The sequence below is a fragment of the Streptopelia decaocto genome, assembly GCF_964273445.1.
Source record: "Streptopelia decaocto genome assembly, chromosome: 7".
Taxonomy (NCBI): domain Eukaryota; kingdom Metazoa; phylum Chordata; class Aves; order Columbiformes; family Columbidae; genus Streptopelia; species Streptopelia decaocto.
The window spans coordinates 32063844-32087544 of NC_138661.1; the positions used below are offsets into that span (position 1 = coordinate 32063844).

At 38.2% G+C, this 23701-nt stretch overlaps 1 protein-coding gene across 3 annotated transcripts in view; it reads right to left on the reverse strand.

Annotated features, from left to right (window-relative positions):
- Positions 1-6702: 6702 nt before the first annotated feature.
- Positions 6703-23701, reverse strand: part of DPH6 (diphthamine biosynthesis 6) — a 200734-nt gene continuing 183735 nt past the window's right edge. For all 3 annotated transcript variants that reach the window (XM_082057967.1, XM_082057966.1, XM_082057968.1), the window contains exon 15: positions 6703-7016. In XM_082057967.1, coding sequence (XP_081914093.1) covers positions 6901-7016 — 116 coding nt within the window. In that variant the 3' untranslated portion in view covers positions 6703-6900. The remainder of the gene's footprint in view (positions 7017-23701) is intronic.

A 23701-nucleotide genomic window follows, 5' to 3' on the forward strand; every position in this document is an offset into this window, starting at 1 on the left:
AGGATATAAAACCTACAAGCCAAATTAAAGAGGTGTTATATACAAATTGCAGATTGAGGGTAACGTGGCTTTTGTCAACAAAATTCTGTCCTCTTGTAGGTTTTGTGACCTTTCTTCATCTCTTCAGTTTATTTTTCAAAGACTTTCAAAGATGACTGATTTTCATTCGTTTTTCCTAATAAAAAACCGTGGTAGCCGCCTCCACTGTATTACACCCCCTCTTTCACTTCCTCTACAGGGGGTTGATCGACCCATCTTTTAAAAGGGGGAAAAACAGCTTTGGGGAGCACCTGTCAAATAAGAAAGTTGCACAGTGATGTGGCTCTATGTGTGTGTGTGTGTGTGTGAGAGAGAGAGACAGAGAGACAGAGAAATAAAATAAAATCTGGAGCTGAAAAAATAATTCACTGTATGTAGCGTAGAAGAAAAATCATGATGAAGTCCTGAGCTAACTCACATAATGCTTTCAGGAATCAGAAAAATGACACTGTCAAAACACAACATTAGTTTTCAGAAGCCTCCAGGCAAAATTTTATTTATTTAAAGTTAGCTCCTATTTTAATAACAAAAAAGTGGCAGCATATTCTACATCAAAGAAAAAACTTTTCCTAATGTTTCCATTCCTCTTGTGAAGTACCAGAGCTGAAGTAGTGGAGCTGTCTTTCTGTAAATAATTACGTGAGTGGCAGGATCTCAACCTGAGAAAGCTTTTTGTCTGCACCAGGGTCTGTAGCATAAAGAGAACCATATTTGGCTTGCCTAATCTGAGCAGTGAGATGAGATATGCTGACTTTTAGTATTTAAATAGTTAGTTTTAAACAAGGTCCATAACAATGAAAGGCAAGTCCTGGATCAACATCTTTGTACACTATGGTGCATGACGAATGAGGAGTACAAATGAGAAGAACATTCATAGGCTGTATCTCTCCAGTCAAGACCAATTAGTCACGTTCCTTGTGGCAGTGCTCAGGAGAAATGTCCCCTGACAGCAGGGTGGCACACAGCTGGTGGCTCCTCTTGCATATTACCCTCATTTCAGGCATCCTTAACTTCAGATGCCAGACCAAGGCACACTGTTAGGAACAGTCAAAGCATTTACCATTTTATGCCTTGTCGAAAGGATGAGATGTGTTTTAAAGTTCACTTCTGGATCTCTTTCCTGGAAACTATTTATTCCTCTTTGTTCTTCATATGTTAATCTTTTATTGTTACAACTAGCAATAGCGAGAAGGTGGTCCAGAGTCCATTCCTTCAAAGACATCCTATAAACAAAGAATAACCCCTTAGGTCCCCAGACCTGTTGTTTGCCTTTTTAGCTTGGCTTCTCCACCGGTTCCTACTAATAACATTCCTTTGGCACTGACTTCTTGTCTGTGTTTCCTTTCTATTATTTCATATCATTTAACACCTCCTGCTTTGAACCTTAACAGATCCAGCTTCGGAGCTGTGGAAATTTGGTTCAGTTACAAAAGGCTCCACATTTGCATGTATCTGGGTCTTGCTGCACAACGGTTGGGGCTGTGTGGGAGTAGGACTGAACTTCGTTGCAATGAGAGAACTCTTAAACCAGAGAAATGTATTTCTTCCTTCTGGATCCCTGTTCTTCTATAAGCAACAAAGTAAGCTACTGTTAAGGCAGCTACCAACAAAATCATGGGAATCAGAGAAGGTGAAGTGATGCTTGCATGAGCTTTCATCCCCTATGCACTGTCACGACTTCTATCTAAGACAAATTATGTCTTCCTGATAAAGTGGTGGTATGGCAATAATATGATGTACCGAGAATGTTATGGCTATAGAGTGCTGCCAACAGCTGTCAGCAGCAGGAGCTGCAGAAGGAGAATACAGATTGCTGCCTGATGAATCCCAGAAGAGGGATTTTTTTCCCTCTGCCACAGCAAAATCTAAAGTTGAACAAGCCTTCTTAAGAGTAATAGAAAGTAGTAACACTAGCTGCCTGGTGATGGGGCTCTGAGGTTGAAGTCTCTCCATCGTAACTGTGCTTCTGCCAAAGCAAATACCCCTACTCGGGGGTCTGCGAAGAGCCGAGGAGCTCTTCTCCCAGCAGCAGCCCCACAGAGACCTGCCTGTGTTCAGAGGCCTCCAGCGCCTGTGTGACTGCTCCAGCGACGGCCCTGGCACATTTTATGTAATGGACTTGTAAAGCACTTCAGGATCGTCAGGGATGAATCATGCTGTAAAATGTATCATTAATGCTACTAGATGTATTATAGACTTCTCCTGTGATCTGAGACTGCTGCAGGCAGCGTGCTGGGAGAGCAGCTCTCCAGATTGCGCTCATGCAAATCGCGATCTGTGATCACATTCATTCTGGTTCCCACCACAACATTACGTTCACACTCTTGTGTGCTGCTCGCTCAGTCTAAACTTTTTGTTATTGCAGGTTGTACGACTACAACATAGCATCTCTTTGCCAACACCTTTACAAGGGTGAGAAAACATACAAATATGGAAATAGAGGCACAAGAAAACTAATGTATATGCTTAAACTTGCCCGGAAAAAGGGTGGTGTGATCCTAACCTCTGCCTCCTGACTCTGGTGTCCCCCAGGAGGTTACTAGATCGGGGCAGCTGTCAATTTGTTCAGGATGTTTAGGTCGGCTTATCTTTTTGTTCTGAAACATTATTTTCTTCTGAACTGGAGTCTGCATAATTTAGAGAAGAGCAGGAATTTCTGAAAGCTGGGAAAAGCTAAAGTGAAATCTGACCTATTTTGAGCACGTCCTCTTTTTACTGTGGACAGCAAGTCTTGTCAACTGGGTTAAATTATGTAAACAGTATTTAAAAAAGATTTCATGTTAAATGACAGGATCACAAAATAGCAATATAATAGGAAATGGAGGATGACCAGACATATCCAAGAAATGGTTTTCAAACATTGCAAATGAAATGGAGACTCAAGGCAATGACAAGGAGAGTGCTGCCAGTGACATATCCTGTGGGAAGATCCTTGTAACAACCTGACTATTTGGGAATATAGGGAAAAAGCAGACAGTGCTCTAAAATATGAGAAAAGTAGGAAACCGTAGGCAAAACCTAGCCATGCATTAATCCAACAAAAGTCAAAGCCAAGAAATTGTGAGCAGTAAGTCATCAGTAAAAGGGCGCTTGCATGTAACATAAGGGTTCAGTTCACAGGTACCCAGGCTGTTTTTTAAAATTAAAATTTTAAATATGTCAAAAATATTCAGTGTTCAGATAAAAGTTGAAAAAAAAAAAGCTTTTGAGATCTCAAGTCTGTATTTTGAAAGTTTGGCTAATACATTGACACAGGCTGGCTTGCCAAAAATATTAAAATACAACTAAAGAGATCATAAATTAGTAAATTGTCAAGTATTCTTAATATGTATTCCCAATGCCAGACATTTATAATAGTAAAAGCAGGTTATAGATGATGAGTGCCAGTTAGTACTGAGAAAGCTCAGGAGTTTAACAGACAGAAGAAACTGTTTGCTTCAGCAAACCCATCCTGAAAGAAGTAACAAAGATTTAACTTGGACACATGAAAAGTTTCTGTATTTTAGGATTTCAGTGTTCATTTAGAGAACTATTATACCATGCAGTACAAAGCTTCTATTAAATCAATGCATTCATCTATTTGAAATAAAAGTTTTATTCAATCACTGTATTTTGATAGACTAGACTACTGCACATAGACAGGAGATAATGGATTGAACAGGATGTCCTTGAAGGAGAAGAGCTGCTTCAGATCACCTCTGTAATACTCCAGGGACATCCCACTTCCAGTGCCCATCAGACTTCTGAAGGTTAAGAGAAAAGATGCACCAATGGCATCTGGTGTAACAAATCAGCCCCTGAATCACCTAACTATAAAACTCACAGGGAAAAAAATTAAATAATCTCTGCTTAAAATATCTCAATGTCATTTTTAAATCTGGTTAGGAAGATCAGCTCTGGTGCCTTTATAGCAGCTTAGCCACGTGCATTGTAAAGGCTCACTGGTGCTGTAGCATCACTGGGTTTCGAAATGAGTAAAACACAAAGTTATTAAATCAGTTTTGGTCTTGCAGTCCCATTTGATCAGTTCACTTTAGCATGCTTTCAAGCAATTAAATAAATTGATATACAGAGATTTCTAAAAGAAGCAGGAGATAAAATTTCACTGACATAGAGATCTGTAACAAGACATAGATTTCTTTCTGAAAAAGAAAAAGATGTGTAAGCCATATTCTAACACATTACAGCAGAGAAAAGAAAAATTAAAATGTCAGATTATATTTTTAAATATGTTTTCCCACCTATTACATAGCCCTTCTGTGTTCTGAGTGCTGGAACCTAGATCAGCCAACTTTTTGTGTTATAATATGCACACAAAACATTTTCCTGCAGGCTTAGTTGAAATCAGAGAAAGAGAAGAATTTGTGTACATAAAGTACTCAAAACCAGTATCTTAGCACAGTACATGCATTTATGGTCGCAATATTAAAATCTGCTGTGGTAAACACTCCGCAAAGCTAGCCATCACAAAAAAACCAAACCAAACCAAAACAGCAAACCCTGTATCTATAGATTTTGAGTATTAGGTGTCTTTACCTTTTTTCACTAAATCAAATGTACATGTGTGCGCACCTGTCTCCCCACCTCCCGTCTTCAGCTAGCGCTTTTGGTACAAAGAAAGTGAAGAAGAGCTTTGTGAAACAACTTATTCACAGTCGGACCCAGTAATTATGATGAAAGTACAGCAGCATAAGGCAGACAAAATGGCATTATTTCTTTCTATTGTAAGTCTTAGGTCTCTATATGGAGCAGCACTTTACTCACCTACCTTGCATATTGATGCTGAACAAATTGCCTTGTTTATACTTTCAACACTGCAGATCCAGCTTACAGTTTTAGTTACACCACTTAGAAGCTATACGAAGCCTCTCAAGGAGAAAAAGTCAGCAAACTATTCTTTTTTAGCTGTTCACAAAGTATATCATTTGAAGTTCTAGTTGTCTCAAAAAATGAAAAGGTTTGCTTTCTGTTCAGAAAAGAAATATGATCACACCATTTTTCAATGCACCTCTACTGAGGCCAGCAAGGATAGTTTGAATCAGGAATCTTGCAGGAAAACTTGCAGGAAAAGCTTTAGGAGCAAATATCCTGCCACCTTAAAATATGCAGAAAGCCAAGATCATAATGTTTGGGTATCTTTTTTAAACTATGAAAAAACTGACTGCTACAAGAGACACAGTCAAACTTATCTATGAAAAATGAAGCTTTATCCTCATGTCTCTGAAAGTACTGTCCCCTTCTTCTGTTTCAGTCCAGCTTATATCTCTGGTCTGTGGGCACTTCACACTGAGAGAAATAAAATACTGGTATTTCCAGGGAGAAGAAAATGATTTAGCCTTCTAAAATAGAAGAAATCAAACAAAACAGGCACATTCAGGTATTAATAAGTTATTTTCTGATCGTGGGAAAGGAAAAGGATCAAATATGTTTAAGTCTAACCTAAAAATGATACTAAATGCTAATTAATGAATGTATTGTTAACAGATCCTTCCCTTTTTTCTTAAGAAATTTAATATAGCCATGTATTTATATGCTGGTATATAAAAAGCTCTTTGCCTTCCCTCTTCCAAAAATATTTGAAGAACTGTGAAAAAAAGTAATTCTTACTAAAGAGGATGGCAGCTTTGCTATTATTACTTGAAGTAATACTAAGGAACAATAACATTAAACAATCTCTATGATCAGGATAGGATGCTGGACATGCAAAGCATCTAACAGTGGAAGATCCTCTTTAGTCACTGGTTTTGTATCAGCCGCTGCCAAGAGCATCTCTGACAGTGGGTAAGAAAATGAAGCTGGAGTGCTAAGTCCACCTCTTGGTCACCCCAGTGTAAACTTACTGCTGTGCACTTGAGTTCTGTGGAATCGTCTCAGATGTGCTGGTGTAAGAGGACAACTGGAGTGCTGGTCATGCAGCTCCAGTATTCACACACTGAAAGATAAGCAATGAGAATACGTAGCTGTAGAACACAGGCAAGGCAAATGTTTTATACTCTTTCTTGAAGGTTTGATTTTATAGCCTTTGTCTGAAAATAAGATTTCTCTGCAGTGGCTTACTGCCTCAAGCAAAGTCCAAAAGGCTTTTTCTCCTATACTGATCTTATATGATGTTAAAGTAAAATATCAGTTGCAATGAAATCGATAGGAGCTTCACCTGCGTGTCTGAAGCTGTTTTAATGAAAGCAGTGGTAAAACTCCTCTTGATTTTCTGGAGAAGACTGAAGCCCTGGGGAACACTGGTAGCCCTTTAATAAGAGCTGTCTGCCAGATGTAAAGCACAAGGATACCCACTATTGCCTTGGAAAGCAGGGTGGCAAATCCTGCAGTCTGGCCATCATCTCCGTTATGTGCTTTGGTAAAATGTGCATCCTGAATACCCTTCTGAGTAATTCTTCCCTGGTGCAAGAGAAGATTTAATATCTGGCCACAAAAGGTCTTTCCGAGTTGGCCAGAAGTAAGTAAATTCAACATAGAATTGAAAGGAATCAAATCTTTAAAACTGTATTGGAGCTAATGTTCTGGTTATAATCAGTTTGTTGTAAATAGGCCTAAATATATCAAACAAAAGAACTGATGTGATCAGAGCAACTGACATCTCCCAAGAGCCACCTGCTATTACCAGAACATATCTAGAAATAAGTGAGAAAAAACCCACGATATTTTGAAAAGAAATCTTTATTATTCATACAAAGCTGATTCTGTCACATATCATGAGGCATCATTAACATGACTTTGCTTAAATCAAACAATATTGCTTAATGAAATATCCAACACAGTTATGATCAATTATTTTCCTTTTTTTTTTTTTTTTTCTCCTGGATGGAATGTGTGTTTTGATATCAACTCATCTCTTTTAAACTGCTAGCTTAGCCAGCACGTTACATGAATAAGCTCCTTGCCAGGTAAATCCACCACAGGTACTAAAATCAGAGCTGGGGTCTTCTTGCCCAAATATTTTTCAAGGTATACTTGCAGTCCTGAAATAGAAACAAACAATTAATGAATCCTCTCTGTCTCATTTTCTATTGTCTCGTATCTCTTAAAAATGATTTCTAAATAAATTTTTGAAAATTATTGTGAAGTAACAATTAACAAAAGGAAATTAAATTCAACTTTAACTTTTCCCTTTATATAGAAGGAAGAATCATCATCTCCTGCCTCCTCATCAACTAATTTGAGATTAACTTTACATACTGCCTAAGGCCACAATTCAGCAAATCAGTTAAAAAAACATGTTTCTAACCTTGAGTGAGTGGTCTGTTGATTACAGATACAGCAAGCTGAAAATAAGTGCAAGTAGTAAAAATAACTGAAGGCCAGTTGAAATTAAGTTCTTTGTCATTTTTGATATTTGGATGATCAGCATGTAGTACTTTGTAAACAAAATTCTACTCTCAAGTCCCACTGTGGTGCATCAATGTACTGGAAGTTAAAGTAGGCCATTTTAATGTGGCTGTCAGGAGCTCTAAATGGACAGGTATGTGTGGCAGAAGTTTGTAAATTTGAAGTCCATTATAGGAACAGAATTAATAATGGAGAAGATTTAATTAGGAGAATATGGAAGAAAAAGAATGGAAAATTTAAACTCAGCATCAAGATGCTACTGGACATGTTACAGCCTCACTGGACATGTGAGAAATCCAGCCACACAGAACCCTCAGAGATGGCTGCTGAAAACCTTCCAAATGCCCCTCCAAAAGACAGCTTCCTGATGGTAAGGTATGGCCTGTATGGGTTTTGGTTGCAATAAGCTATTTCTGTCTGCAGCTTCTGTGATTATGGCAATTCTTTATAACACTAAGCAATCTTGGCTAGCGAGGGTGTAAAGAGGGCAGAACTTGAAGACTGTCAGAGCTTTATTTTTTGGCATCACTGCCTGTGAAACTGTGAATAGGCAGTTCAAAGCGTTACTTCATCCACGATAAAAGAGGGATTTTGCAATTGTATTCACTGAAGCCAAAACTCTTCTCCCTTGTTACCTGGCAGCAGTAGTATAAATTAATGTAATCATGGCAATGCTGCCAACAAAATATTGCAGATAGTACCAGTCTTTTGAAATCTTGCTGACTTCCTTCAGTATTAATGTCATTGATATTAGAGGTAAAACCAGACAAAGGTGAGCAAAAGATCAACAGTCACCTCAAAGGTCAAAGGACTTCTTCACGTTGTTTGTAAAATGGGACTCAGTCTTTGGATCGCAGATACTCAGCAGTGACCTGATAATTAAGCATCAGCTAAAAATTTCATTCTAAACTTTGATGTCAGAAAACTTTATAGTTATGCTGGCTCAGAAGGCATTAAGTGGAAATGGAAGGCAAATGACCTCAAAAATCACCAACTCTACCCTATTAAAATTACATTTCCTTTTTTTCCTCATTTAAAATTGTGAAAATATAATTTTAGTCTTTAACTATTTTCACAGGCTTAAAAGCTGTGAAACAGCATTAAAATACCAAAACAGACTGAGGTATTACTTTCAAAGGGAGAATTTGAAAGTGAGCCTATCTGGAAATGTAACTCCATTCTTTGGGTTTTTTTTAAAGTGGTCAAAATAGCCATAAATATTTACATTTGAACATGCCCAAGTGGACTTGGCTGACAGCCAGGAAGAGCCACCTTTCCCAAAGACGACCACATTTTCTATTGCGAACTGTTGCAGCAAAGCCTACACATACAATTGAAATGTGGATGAAAATCTGGGACATATGCCTCTAAATGTTTATTATACTTATAAATCAAATAGTTTGATATGAAAACATTCTACCTTAGATGTGCATCAGCAGCCCTTCCATATAAGATGACACAACCTAACACAATAAGCTATTGTTTTTAAAGGGGCTTTTCACACTAAGTAGATAAAACAATGTCCTCAGAGCCCCTAAAGGGTCATTTCAAATGATTAGGAAGATGATTTTTATATCTGTGCTGTCATTGGCTTCAGCAGGATTTAGGCCGTATGAGGTGAGGCCACAGACTCCACTTACGTTTCCAAAATCAGATCCCCATTACTGCTGACATACTCTTGCTTCACTGGATATTTATAGGGGAGGAGTAATCTAATAGCTCGTATTAAACAGGAAAACAGTAACAAAGAGGAAGATCGCATTTAGCCCAGTACATAAAAAAAAAATCACTTTCATATTACTACCATCCTTCCTTCACTTTTTAACCAAAAGGTATTGTTACATTGCTTAGAGCAGGTTTTTAAATCCCTGAGCTAATAAAGCTCCATTGTTTCAGCTGTGGAGATCTGACATGCAGCATGTTCTTTGAAAAGAAGCGTCATAGGGGATCAGGTTCCTTACAGTTGACTAAGAGTTCCAGTCCCAAAAGATGTGCCCCTGGTACGCAGAACACTTAACCCTTCGACCAGTATCAACATGACTATTCACAAATTATTGATGTCCCTAAATCCCTGGCAGATTGGAGACAGTTCTTGTCTCCCTTGAAGCCAAAGCATATGGTCACTAATGAGATGGATTAAAAAATACATATACACATTTGAGGCTTTGCCACGTGTATGTAAAGCCACAGAAATGGTAGAGGATGATTGAACTGGACTGAACACTGCTAAACACATGATTAGTCTCTTGTTACGGATCATTTCCATTGATCTATATACAGTTTTGCAGTGTAGTTTAATTAAAGCTGTCTGCAACAAGCCTCTGCCCTAAATGATCAGGCAGAGCAATGAAAAGGTGAAACATGAGGAACTGGAGACCTCCCCTTCCTTTATTAAACATCCATCTGTCTGTCTCTGTGGTTTACAACCATAGCAAGGAAAGAAAATGTGCTTTTTTAAAAAAAAAATCTTTTGCTGCTGTTTATGAGGCTTATGTGCCAGAGAAATCAGTGCAGGATTTTTCCTGCACTTTTACTTAAGATAATATAAAATGATATAGCAGAATGTAAGATTTTAAAACAAAACCTGTACAATTGCCTTGCTTCATTTTCTTTTATACCTTTCTGACCGAAATAAGCCCAGTAAACAAAAACATACTGTTGGAATATAGAGGCGAGTCACTTAGCAAAATATGATTTTGTGCTGAATTTTGTTGCAGCTGTAAAGATTTTAAATGACAATAATGTGGACATTTTGCATAGTCCAATATTTGGCTTTTCATATGGTACCTCATGGTTTCCTTTACTATTCTTGATATCACTTCATGCTGGTCATATTGGTCATTTCTCTTTTAAGGGACTGTGTTTTCAAAATCCTCTGCTCACAACAAAACTGGAGGCAACATCCTCTGAATAATTGTATTTCCATTTTGAAAACATATCAGCTGGATCTCCAAAAATACTAAGAGCCCAGGAGCTCCAGGGAAAACTGGCCAAAGATATGTTACTCAATGCTTTTATAAATTTCTTCCAAAATTATAAAATTTGAAGTCAGTCTTGTTCGGTTTTGTTTGTTTGTTTTCCACATGGGAAACATTCGTATGAACAAAAAGAGAAAAATCAACAATAAAATTAGGAGGATGGAAATAGAACTTGCTTTGGAAGACAAACACTCCTGATTATTTATCCTGTTATTACACTAATTTCCCTTGGTCCTTCTGGTTTTGAGCAAGTTACAGTCTGTCTTTGCCTACTTACAATATCAGGATAGCGATGCTCTACATACTTCTAATGATTGGCGTGTAATTGAATTTTGTTAAGGACTAGTAACAGGGGGAGTTCTGTGGCACCTTTTGGCAAACCAGACTAGGCACAACTTCTGAGATGATATAAACTCCTTCATGCAATACCAATGATGCACTTCAATCACTCTGGCCTGGGATATTCAGCTGAATACAAGTTAAGCAGCTGCTTTGAATTACAGGGCAAGTCTTGTCATGATATATGAGACAAATGACAAATACAAATTTGGATAAGGCTGTGAAGCTGCTTTAAACCTGTGATTACCTAAGCCAGTCTTTGAAACTATGACAGTCGAAGAATCTGTGTTCTTTGCTACATAACTTTCAAAACCTAATCTGTACTGTTAAGATTTGTTAAGCTGTGTCTAGATTTCTTTCCTTTCTTCCAAATTCAACAGTTGATGAATGAACTTTCCTGTTGCATGGTAAATACATAATAACATTTGTTTAAAAAATTAAAAACTAACTGGCATAATTAAAAAACAAACAAACAAACAAATTTACTTTTTCCGGCCTATTTGTAAACTATACATACCTCAAAATTAAAAAACCAACCAAACAAAAAAGAAATTACAGAGGGAGTTGCAGTTGCATTTGGAACACAGGTCTCTACAAACACATGCCTGGTCAGATGCCAAAACAGCCACTCAGATCTGCACAAGTCTGATTTGCGAACAATTCTTTCATAAAATTGTATCCTCAATGATTTGTCTGATTTCATTGAAGTTTGCCTTGCATTTATGGGCCCATCTATACTGATAGTCTTCTTGCTTCTCACACCAAACTAGGTTTAGTTCCAACAGTGAAAATGTCTTTTTCAAGTAATTACATAACAGGTAAAAATACAGCCTGGACTGGAAGCACTAAAGCCGAAGTCAGCTATCCTCTTTTGGCTTTTCCCTAATACCAAAGAACCATTTCACATGACTGCAACATTTTATGTGAAGGATATGTTCATTAGGATCCAGACTGATAGGACTCTGTTGTTTTGGTCATAAAATACTGTGGGATGTAGGCACAGATATATACAAAACAGGGTAACAGGATAACAGGGTAACACTTCATCCAGCAGACCATTCACCAAATGAATTCATAGAATTATTGACTAGTTTGGGTTGGAAGGGACCTTCAAATGTTATCTATAATAGTCCACCACTCCTGCAATGAGCAGGGACATCTTCAACTAGATCAGATTGCTCAGAGCCCTGTCCAGCCTGGCCTTGAATGTCTACAGGTATGGGGCATCTACCACCTCTCTGGGCAACCTGTGCCAGTGTTTCACCACCCTCATTGTAAAAAATTATTCTTCCTTATATCCAGTCTCAATCTCCCCTCCTTCAGAGTAAAACCCTGTCCTGTCGCTACAGGTCCTACTAAGAAGTTTGTCCGCATCTTTCTTATAATCCCCTTTAGGTACTGAAAGGCTACAGTGAGGTCTCCCCAGATCCTCCTCCAGGCTGAACAACCTCAACTCTCTCAGCCTGTCCTCATAGAAAAGGTGTTCCATCCCTCTGATCATCTTGGTGGCCCTTCTCCAACAGGTCCATGTCTTTCTTGTACTGAGACAATCTGCAATGAAGAGTTTTATTATATTTTACTGCTAGTCCTGTTTGTGCAGTGAACTTCTTGTCCCTTTGGAATCCATCCTGAACCTGAAAAAACAGTTCTAGCAATGATTTTACACAGGCTACAGTGAAAACATAATGAAAGTTGCTGTAGGCTTGGATGGGTACACACAGGAGTTGGAGCAACTCTTTCTACAGCAGAGCAGAGGAAGAAGAAAATGAGCTGTGTTTCCCTGCATGCCTTACTGATAACTCCTGCTCTAAGCATCAGTGAGGAGAAGCTGGGAGTGTGCAAGGTAGCAGTCATGGACCTTACTGTTTATGGGAGATACAAGAAAGATGAGTGATTGGTTTATTTTAATCCAAAGTATTTAGCCCCTGAGGATGCCTGTGCTCTGCACCACCAGCAGCAAGAGGAGGGGGACCGCTGGCCTCAAATGACCTGCTCTGAAGGAATCCAGAAGTTGCCTCTTCTCCTCCCAGCCTCACCAACCTCTCAGCTCTTCTTCTGCTTTGATGAGAGGGTGTGGAAAGAAAAGAGGGCCCGCTGACAATCAGGATGGGCATTAACATTTGCAGGAACCTCACTTTTCTAGAGCTGAGTCACTTGGCTGAGTAACTGTGGAAGTTTTTTTAGACTGTAGCTAATGTATTTTTTAGCATCTGAAAGAAAATTAGCAGACAAAACAGTTATTTTTAGTGCTGGTTTGATTGTGGGCCTGTCAGCCTTGGCAATGCATCTCTTTCATCAAGCTGCCACGATACCTTGTTTTGTTTTCAGAGCAAAGTTTGATTAAAGACCAATTTCAGAAAAGTTACTCACTGTGGGCGTTAATTAGAGCTTTCTGGACTCTGCAGGGTTTAGCTTGTGATCCATTTCACTTACTAAACCCTGTAATTCAAGTTACATGAAGATGGGAATGAACCAACCCCTTTCTATTCTTCTTAAAGCTTCTGTTTAACTGAGTCATGAAAGAAACTCTCTTTTTTCCTTCCCTAATATGGAATACTAATTTCTGACCATTTCTAAACAAAATTAAAAATAATACTTCACATCTATAAAGAGTCTTCAAACTAATGAACTGAGACACATCCAGGGAGCTTCAGAACACCGTAGGTAAACACTAGGAAGCCTTTGCCTCTAAATAATGTTTTCAGTGGTGCCCAAGTATACTGTATATCTTTGGAAAAACGGGTAAACATCTATTTCCCTTCCTCTGCATTTTTCTGGGAGACGTATACAAATATTGTCACTTTGTAAGAGAAGGTCCCTGGCATTTCCCTCCTCTCCTCTTATTAGCAGACAAGAAAAGCCTTTTGCCTTTCTGTAAGCAAAAGGCCAGCTACTAGCTCAAAAATCTTAGAAAGCTGGTTGATGAAAAAAGACTTAGCACTACTTGTGGGTAATAAAGAGCAGATTGAAGCTGAATGTATAACATGCTAATAAATTAGGAACTGTGTAATAAAATGCAAACACCAGCAGACAGAAAAAAACAGCCCAAACCAAAACCTAACCCAGCTACATTGGACATTTGGAACTAAGCTAGACAAAACATGAAACCACGTACGAAAGATAACAGACCTGTGAAGGATAAGATGACCTAAAATGGTCCATCTATTTTTTTTCTCCAGCAGAGTGCTTGCACATGAGAACTGAGGGTAGATGAGGCAAGGTATTTAAGGAGAATTCATGTATACTATCATCTTAAAATATCCTCTCCCAAGTATATATTCTCTCCTGAACTTCCTCCCAAGTTTTGAAATCTAAAGTTTGAAAGCTGGTATGGACTCTTCCTAGGGCTGCACAGGGTGACAAATGCTGAGAAGGTAAGCAAATCAGGCAATCATAATTATCAAATGAGGTTTTATACTGAAATTTATAACTATTCCAATTTCAATACCAAATGCCATCCCTAATGCAATTATACACCACCTAACTTTTTCTGGATATACAGAAGTTACCTTCCAAAGTACACACAGTACCAGTCAATTTAGGTGTGTTATCATGCACATCAACAGCAAGTTGCAGAAAGAAATGTGACTTTTTTAAAGATAAACATTTGTTTTTCTGAGCTTCTCTGCACATTAGTTATGTCTGTTTCTCAGTAGAAAGAATTAATTAAGATTTAGCTTCCATAATAATTCTTTCAAGCTGCTGGCTATGGTTTAGAAAATAGTAGGGCATGAAAACTCATTGTTTTGTGTTTTCCAGTGTTCTGTTTTTAGCCATGTCCTACATACAGGTTGAGAATCAGCCTATACAAGGTTATAAATGTGGACTTATGTTTGAAATGTCATTAACCTTGTGCACTAAATAAAGAAACACTTAAGCATGCCCTTCCAGTACTCACAGTGAGGTCTAAATATAATTTCAAAGAGAATGGAGGGCTGAATCTTCTGAGTACAATCACTCAGGGAAGAACTTGTGCTTTTTCTAAAACCATGACAGAGTGCAAAGATCACGAGCCTGTTTTCCCTGTGTGCTGTCAACCCTGTAACGACCCAGTCTCTTCTAGGGGTGGATGTTTATTGAACTTGTGTGCCAGCTGTGTTCAGAATCTCTGGGGAGGATGGGCTGTAATGACACCAAACAGGGATGAGTTATGAATGGAGACAGATTATTATAAACATACGAAGCAGTAAGGACCAAATTTTTTTTAAAGACGCATCTGAGAATGCACATCACAGTACTTGCAGGCACATTTTTGCTCGTATAGTCACCTGAACGTGCTTATGCAAACAGATAAAACTGCAGGATTCACTAAAGGTTCACACACAGGTTTTTTGTTGGATGCAAAATCAGATAAATGTGCACTTCCTTGATTTTTATTTTCAGATTAATTGAAAACTCAGTGTGAAAATGATCAACTGCAACAGCACCTGTGCAGTACTTATGAAACTTGCCTTTTCACCCTTAGGTCACATTACAGCTACTGACTCTTGGCCCATAGTCCAAGAGCATGAGATGGCACAGATTTGCAAGATGATGGACAGTTGGTGGCTGTGCCTTCCAGGTAGGGTTGGGGACACTGGTGGGGCAATGTGTGTGGGAAGCTCAGCTGTGCCTGCTGGTAATTCAAGAACTTTTATCTCCAGGGCCTGTCAATCTGGCACCTTTCACAAGTGTTAAATTCACTTAAGTATATTTTTTAAGAAGCTGTCATGAGACATACTGAAGCAAATATGTCCTTCAGTGGTTACACATGGACTTGGTTGTAACAATGTTTGTTAAGTGCTTTGACATCCCCAAATTATATCTTTGGTACAGCTTCCACATTTGTTGGTTTATTCAAGTCTGCTAAAACTCATGGGTTGAAGAACTATCTGATTGGACACACTGCATTCAAAAGGCCTGATCATGAAGAGATGTTTGTATAACCAGTAAACACAACATACATCTGCTGATGGGATAATTTAGTCTACAAATAATATAAAAGGTTTCTAAAGTACTTCATGGCAAGCATCTTTAGATAGGCTACAAAGAAGATCATATAATCCTTGCTTTATGTCAAGTTAAGCTGTGATAATTTAAAATAATATTGATGGAATAATTGTTTTCAGTTTCTAGACCAGATTCTCAGCTTCTGTAAATTGTAGCTATGCTAGTTTACACCTGCTGAGGAGCATGCACAGTAGATTACATAGAATCATAGAATGTCCTGAGTTGGAAGGGACCCACAAGGACCATTGCGTCCAGCTCCTGTCCCTGCATATGACAACCCCACAGTTCACACCATGTGTCTGAGGGCATTGTCCAGTCTCTTCTTGAACACTGTCGGGGTTGGGGCTGTGACACCTCCCTGGGGAGCCTGTTCCAGTGCTCCAGCACCCTCTGGGGGAAGAACCTTTTCCTGATGCCCAACCTAAACCTCCCCTGGCACATCTTCTTGCCTCAGGTTCTGTCATTGGTTGCCAGAGAGAAGAGACCAGCACCTGCCCCTCCTCCTCCCCTTGTGAGGAAACCATAGACCATGATGAGGTCTCCCCTCAGTCTCCTCCAGGTTGAACAAACCAAGTGACTGTAGCCGCCCCTCATATGGCTTCCCCTCCAAACCTTCACCAACTTTGTAGCCCTTTTCTTGACACTCTCCGATAAGCTTATATCTTTTTTATTCTGTGTTGCCCAGAACTGCACACAGTGCTCCAGGTGAGGCCACACCAGTGCAGAGCAGAGCAGGACAATCACCTCCCTCTCCCGGCTGGCAATGCTGTGCTTGATACACCCAGGAGATGGTTGGCCCTCTTGGCTGCCAGGGCACACTGTTTGCTCATGTTCACCTTGCTGTTGACTAGAATCCCCAGATCCTTCTCTGCAGAGCTGCTCTCCAGCATCTCACCCGCCAGTCTGTATGTACAGCCAGGGTTGCCATGTCCCAGGTGCAAAACCCGGCCCTTGCCCTTGTTAAACTTCATGTGGTTGGTGATTGCCCAGTTCTCCAGTTTGTCCAGATTTCTCTGCAGGGCCTCTCTGCCCTCAAGAGTGTCAACAGCTCCTCCCAGTTCTGTGTCATCAGCGAACTTACTTAGTATTCCCTCAAGTCCTGTGTCTGAGTCATTTATGAAGACATTGAAGAGTGCTGGCCCTAAGATGGATCTCTGTGGAACGCATCTAGTGACTGGTTGCCAGCCTGACATCTGACAACTTCTGCAAAATTAGCTGGAACAAGCTAAAAATTAGGGTAGACCTGTATTTAGAGATGGAATAAACCCCAGCTTCTGTTCTAATGGGCAAATTGTGCTGCTGGAGGCTCTTGATTAGTCTTTGGGCTCTCAGTAGCCACACAACTACCTTTCCTTGATCTGGCAGATTTACATTAATTGGATTTTTATCCTGTATTGCAGAGACCAAAGGTATCAGTACCTTCTTATTCCCTACAATCAAGGAAGAAAAGGAGCGAGATGGAAATTTTTTGTTCCTCTTCATGGCCTCCAAGGATGACAAATAAATCTTGGTGCTAATTGCTTCCTGTGTAATGATGTGAGCTCATACTTTGTTATAGGTTTGGGAACAGGAGACTGGGAGAGTCATTCAACTGTGTCAACCAACAGCAAAATGAAAGAAAAAGCGTCTGAAACTTGGCTACATAGTGATGTGAGCTGCAAGTAATTTTTTCTCTAACTTGAATTTATTAACAGCAGAATTTATAAAAGCCTTCAGCAAGACTTATGTGCTATTTTATCAGGCACTGAATAAACACTAAATAACAGAAAAGATCTACCACAAAGAGTTTACCATCAACACAAAAAAATAGTGAGCTGAAAAAGGAAAGTAGCACAGGTAAGAAACTAAGTCAGAAAACTACCAAAATTACATGATTGGCTAACGTAATTTATGGAAAAGCCAACAACTGACCTCAAATTACGACCCACCTCTTCTTCCTCTCATTAACACACCACAGTAGGCACATGTACAAACAACACAGTGGTCAAGAGTGGAATCATCCTTTTGCTCACACTGCGTTTGGATCTCTGGAAGCTAACATCTCTGTCCCAGAAAAGCATTGCTGCACGTGTTGTCAAACCACTTGAGGCCTCTGCTGTTCTTCCACCAACATCAACTGCTGGGGTGGTTTACAGGTTACTTGAAAATTACCTGTAGGCTTTAGGCTCTTTCAACAGGAATTTCTGCTTCTGGAGCCTTAAGCCACATCTCCACCAAAATCTATGTTATGTCAAAGAGATACTGGATTAATGAAACTGAAAATGCTCAGAAAGCAAAGGGATGTGATGCTTTAACCACTTGTAAGAAACATGAAGTGCAAGTGATGGAAGGGTGACCTTTATCTTTCCCACAAACAGAAGGCCAACCTATAAGGCACAGCAAAACATCCTTTTGATTTATCCTCGTGCCTCCTTCTGTTTTAAAGATGTGATCTGAGGTATGAGATCTGGTTTTAACAATGCTGTAGCACTGCTAGAGGGAAATAAATTGTTCAAGAAGAGATGTCAGTTTTAAAGGAAAGCAAAGATGCCCACACAGCCCTCTCTTTGGTCAACACTGATACTTTATGCCATGGGCCTTAACTTGTCAGGGAATATCATACCCGCTGCATTGCAGAAGACAGCTGTGAGAAGGACAGACAGGCTGTAGGAAGCCATCAGCATCTGTTTGCAGAGAGACACTTCTCTCCTGGAACCACTGGAGTGGTCTTACTAGTATTTTCTACACTACATTAGCTGAATGAGTAGGCTTCTCTTTCAAGTTACATTTTCAATTACACCACTGCTAAGAAGAATCAGGCCATCACCTCTTCTTTGCTTTTGCAGAAAGCACATGTTGGTAGAAAGGAAGGCAATAAATTATGCTCAGCCTAGCTGAATTTTTGCCAAATCACTTTGCAGGGCAAAGGAAACTCATTGACAACCTGCCACAAGAACATTCAGAGTCATTAAAGCCCTAAAAAATCTGGTAAGTCAAAAAGGTGAAATATGGAGATGCTAAAGGTCTACTATTATTAGTATTAATAATAATAATAATGTTGCATTTTTTACTTACCAAGAGCAAAGAGGCACGAGAAAGGAAAACTAACTGGATCTTATAATGTATATTCAGAACTTCATGCTAAGTATATTTTGTGTCCTCCTGCAAATGTTTCAGTTTGCAATTTTAGTAACTGATCTAGGTAAATCTAGCACTTTGAAATGCTACAAACATCAATACTGCCAGATTCAAAGTTATTGGCACATTTCGTTTTAATGAAGCATAGCGCAAAAGAATAAAATAATAATCTACTTGCTTAAAATATAGAAGTTGGTTATTTATTCCAACAGAATTCTAGCTTTCTCTCAGGAGGAATGTGGAAGCTTAAAATTAATTGATCCTTCACTTGGCTGTTATTTTCCTCTCACCTTTTAGACATTTTTTGTTTGCTGTCACATTTTTGCTGATTTGTTTTTAAATGATAAATCTAATTTTAACTTCATTTTTCTTAAGCCTCTTGCCACAATCCTTTAGAACAATCTACTTGCACTTCCACTCTTAAGGCCAACTGAAGATTTACAATATGCTAAACTGGGCAAAAATTCTGTAGTAATCAGCACAATATATTTTATACTTCATCATAACATTTTTTTCTAGCTCCATGTAGATATAACTTTTTCTGCTTTTTACAACAGTTTACAACTTAAATAATTTAATACAACAGTTGTTATATTTTTATTGCAGGCTTATAAAACTTGTACCATAAGTCTCTGCCATGCAATATATTAAACAAAGAAGTGACAAAGAAGGGGAGCTGATGATTACTAAAACTGTAATTCAGTCTCCAAGTTCTGAACATGTCATAAAGTGCTTCCGGCTCACTTGAGTCCAGCATGTCTTGTCAGCGTTCCTCAAATGAGCCACCTCTTCATGTTCAGTTCTCCTTGCATGTTATTTTAATGTTGATATAGGAAAAACAATGACGATTTCACTTTTCAGGCAACGCATTGATGAAGTGGTGGTGAAGAGGAAAGGACCTGGCATAAGGAACCAAGAGGCAGGAATGCCTTTGCCAGCTCTGCCACTGAGTTGTTGGAGGTCCCTGGGCAACTTCTTTCGGCTTCAACAACACGTACAGAGCTACAGTTCATTTAATTTTGCAAGGGCTTTCAATGATGTCAAGACAGGTATCTCCTTAAGTCTCAGGGAGGACCTTTGTGTCTGATTTTTGTGTTTATGAGCAACTACAGTTCCTGATGCTTTGTAAAAATCCATCTCTGAATGTCATCCTTCCATTTTTTAGAACAGAAAAAATACTTTGTTGCCTTTGTGAAATGCTTTGAGATTGCCTGATGAATAACTGTTACTGCCTTAGTATATCTCAGAGCTTATGTAAAAGATGCTGCTTCAATGCTTCCTTCAATAAGACTATTTTAAACTATGTTTTTACATTGCAGACCCACTTTACATACTTTTACAGACACAATTCTGTCTACATCTATGAAGTAGGTCACTGTATATACACAAGAACATACAAGTCTGCTACTTCCAAAACTCCTTTGCAGATAATATATGCAAAAATAACACTTATTGATGTAAATTTGTCAGAAGTAAATTTTACTGGCTTGGAAATGCCACATTTTTTTTCTATTTCTGGCGTAATTATTCATATTTTTGAAACTTAGGATAAAAACTTCGACTAGATGTGGTACAGATACTTCACGTAGCACAGTAAACCATTTCTGCACAAAATGCATCATAGAAACCTTTTTCCTCTATGCTGAGCCTTTTAATAAAAAAGAAGGCATAACATATACATTACAGAAGTAAAATATTTCAGTTTCTAAGGCCAGGCCTGATAAAAATGTCCAGAATATATTTTTGATGGCTTAGTCAAAAGAAATGCATAATTAATTCCTGCAAATCACTTAACTGTGTAGTCTTAATGCTGCTAATACAAAGGCTCCTTGCCTAGATGATTAAGATTTCTTAGTAGAAATCAGTCTATGACTCCTAAGACATCAACATAGTCAGATGTGAAATAAATGGACAAACATTTCTCTGTCCAAAAATATTATAAGAGTGCAAATATATGCAGTTTAGTTTCTGAATTGTGTTGCTATGATTTCAGCCCTTGTCTGCATGGATCACTCACTCTGTAAGGTGAAGGACCACAGATGCCTGCATACTCTCTGAGATATTTTTTTTTAATCCGATACTTGAATCATGCAATGCCAAAATAAATAATAGAAATAAAACCAGCATTGGACTTCCAGATTAAGAAGCAATATTTCCCCTCCCCCGCACTGCCCTGCCCTGCCCCAAAATATAAGGCAAAATCCTTGGAAGACAGGTATGTTTACGGACTTGAGAAACTTTAAGAAAAGTACATAAAAAGATAGCAACTCAATTTATTGTGACAGCTACATTTCTCCTCCTTGTTAAACGTCTTAGGTATGATGTTTGCCTTTGTATGTTTGTAACTACTAAGATAATTAGATCTAGCCATCTGTATTAGATGATCGATTTTAAGAAATATATTAAGCTCTCCCAGTCCAGAGATGGTTGCATGCTCTATCAGTTGAATAATCCTCAATAACTGGTCAAAAATGTGCTGCATGTATTGTTCTAATTTTGGTTACTGCCTATCAAACCTGAAATCTATGGCCAGAATATTGTTTCCAATAGAACGAGACAAAGTGTGGATTTGCTTCTGTAATCCTTTACAAAGGATTCAATAAGGGCAGGCATATTAGGAAGAAATCATTTGGAAAGCAGGAAAAATTTCTAGGTAATAAACAAGAAAGCATCCTTGTAATTTTAATCACTAACTCGTTAATGCCAGCCTAAACAGATAAATCAAGATCACAAACATCTAAAGAATGAGCTAGTTTCCATATTGAAATGTCTAGAAGTCATCCATTACTATGGCTGCTTTTCCATATAGCAGACACTGAAATCAATATGCTGCACTGGTTCAGTAAATTTGTCTCTTAACAAGTTAATAAAACAGTGATCCCCACACAGTCTTTCCATCAAACTTTCATAGAAAAAAATGAGAATATTAAATGCACTAAGATAGGGAAGATCTGCTCCATTTGCTCTGCAATGATAATCTTTTACAAAAGAGGATTTTTATTATTAATTCTTCACCTTCTGGGGATATTATAATTTCCTAGAATGTAAAAACGCCTTAAGCACAGCAATTTGCTGAGCTAGACTGAATTTCAGGATGTTTCAAATGAGCTGATAAACAACTGCATAATTAGCAATTATTAGATCAAGACTGTACATTACAGATACATGAATGAACCAACCAACCAACAGACAAGCAAGTTGCAGATATTGTTTTTAAAACTATGAGTCAGTTTTATGCTTTGACATGCATCACAACTTTTCTTTTAAAGAATTAAATGCCCTTCTGCTTATTTTTCCTTTAGAAATGCAGATTATTCCATCAACCAAATCCTTGGAGTCTTAATCATTGGACACATCCCTCTGTGTATGAATAATAAGGAGTTTACAAGCTGAATATAACCCATGCGCTAAAAGTGATTAGACTTCTTTTTTTAATTAAATAGTTACAAATCACTTGTATAGGCATGTTAAACTCATGACCTAGCGTATTTCTCAAGCCTTGCATTCTGCAGAACTCATGACCTAGCGTATTTCTCAAGCCTTGCATTCTGCAGCTCCCTAATGAAATATATTATTTTACCTTATAAAATAAGGATTGCAATCTACTACAAAAAAAGTTAAGTGTAAAATTAATTTATACTACCATCATGCTTTCAGGACATGGGTGTTTGTTACTTATATATAATTCTGTAAAGGAGTCAGAGAGTGGCTGGGAAATGTGGCAGCTACATGAAAGAGACAACACTAAAGCTGCTTGAGATGCAGAATAAAGTTACTAGCTGAGTTTTTCTCTAAAAGAATTAGACATGGAACAGTTAGTAGGGCTGATATCTATAGTGACAGTTTCAGGTTTCAGCACAGGTCTACCAAAACAACATAACCATCAAAATGAATGGCACAATTCACACTATTCAAAATTACTGTTTTAATTCTGACTTGATTTCATCTAGGACAACTACTCTACAAGAATTTACAGGGATTAATAATTTTAGTCATGAGTGATATAGATATAATTTTTAAAACATGAAAATTCAAATTTGAAACCATTGCTTTGCACGAAAAGAAGATTTTGTTTTCAATTTGGGATGGAATTATTACAATGTAATTTAATGGTTTAAAAGGTAGACTTATAATAAAAACAGCCCCGTTCCAAATGATTATTAATCTCATTGTAAAATACAGTAGAGGATGAAGGGTCCCTTAGAGGTGTCTGCTGCCCAACACAAAGAACCTAATCTGTTACATTAAACAAAAAAGTTGACTTCTTTTAGGCAGTTAGACAAAATTGATCTTATCCTAGCTGTCCAGGCACCTGTGAATTGTGTCACTTGTTTATAACAGTAACACAGAATTTAAATGGACCCCTGGTTAATTCAGTTATTACTGCAGACAACTTCATTGCACAGTCCCTTACATTAAACAATCAGCTAATCCTTCCTATTCCAAATTCTTCTGGAATGCTTTTCCAGTCTCAAAACATGAACCTCAAGTAGAAATTTAATCAGCGTTCATAAAAGACAGTAAAGCTAAAATGCAACACTTACAAGAGCAGAACGATTTAGACATGCTTTATTTAAAGATATATTACAATCTGTTTGCCTAGTAAACTTTTCCTTGTCACTCTCATTGCTCAAAACAGTTTATTTAATTTTTAAAAAGTGCAGAATAGAGAAGTTTGCCATTCAGTGATTCTAGCTTGGAAGAAATTTCAAAGGAAAAAGATTAGCTGCTTAAGAAGCAGCTATAATCAGAAAAGCAACAACATAAACTGGAAGCTTCTTACTCAGATCTGCTAATTTGTAGTCTGCATTTCCTCTTATCTCTTCAATTATGAGAGCATTTCAAAACCCTTAGAAAAGTGATTGGTCTTCACATTTACCATGGCTCCAGGGCTA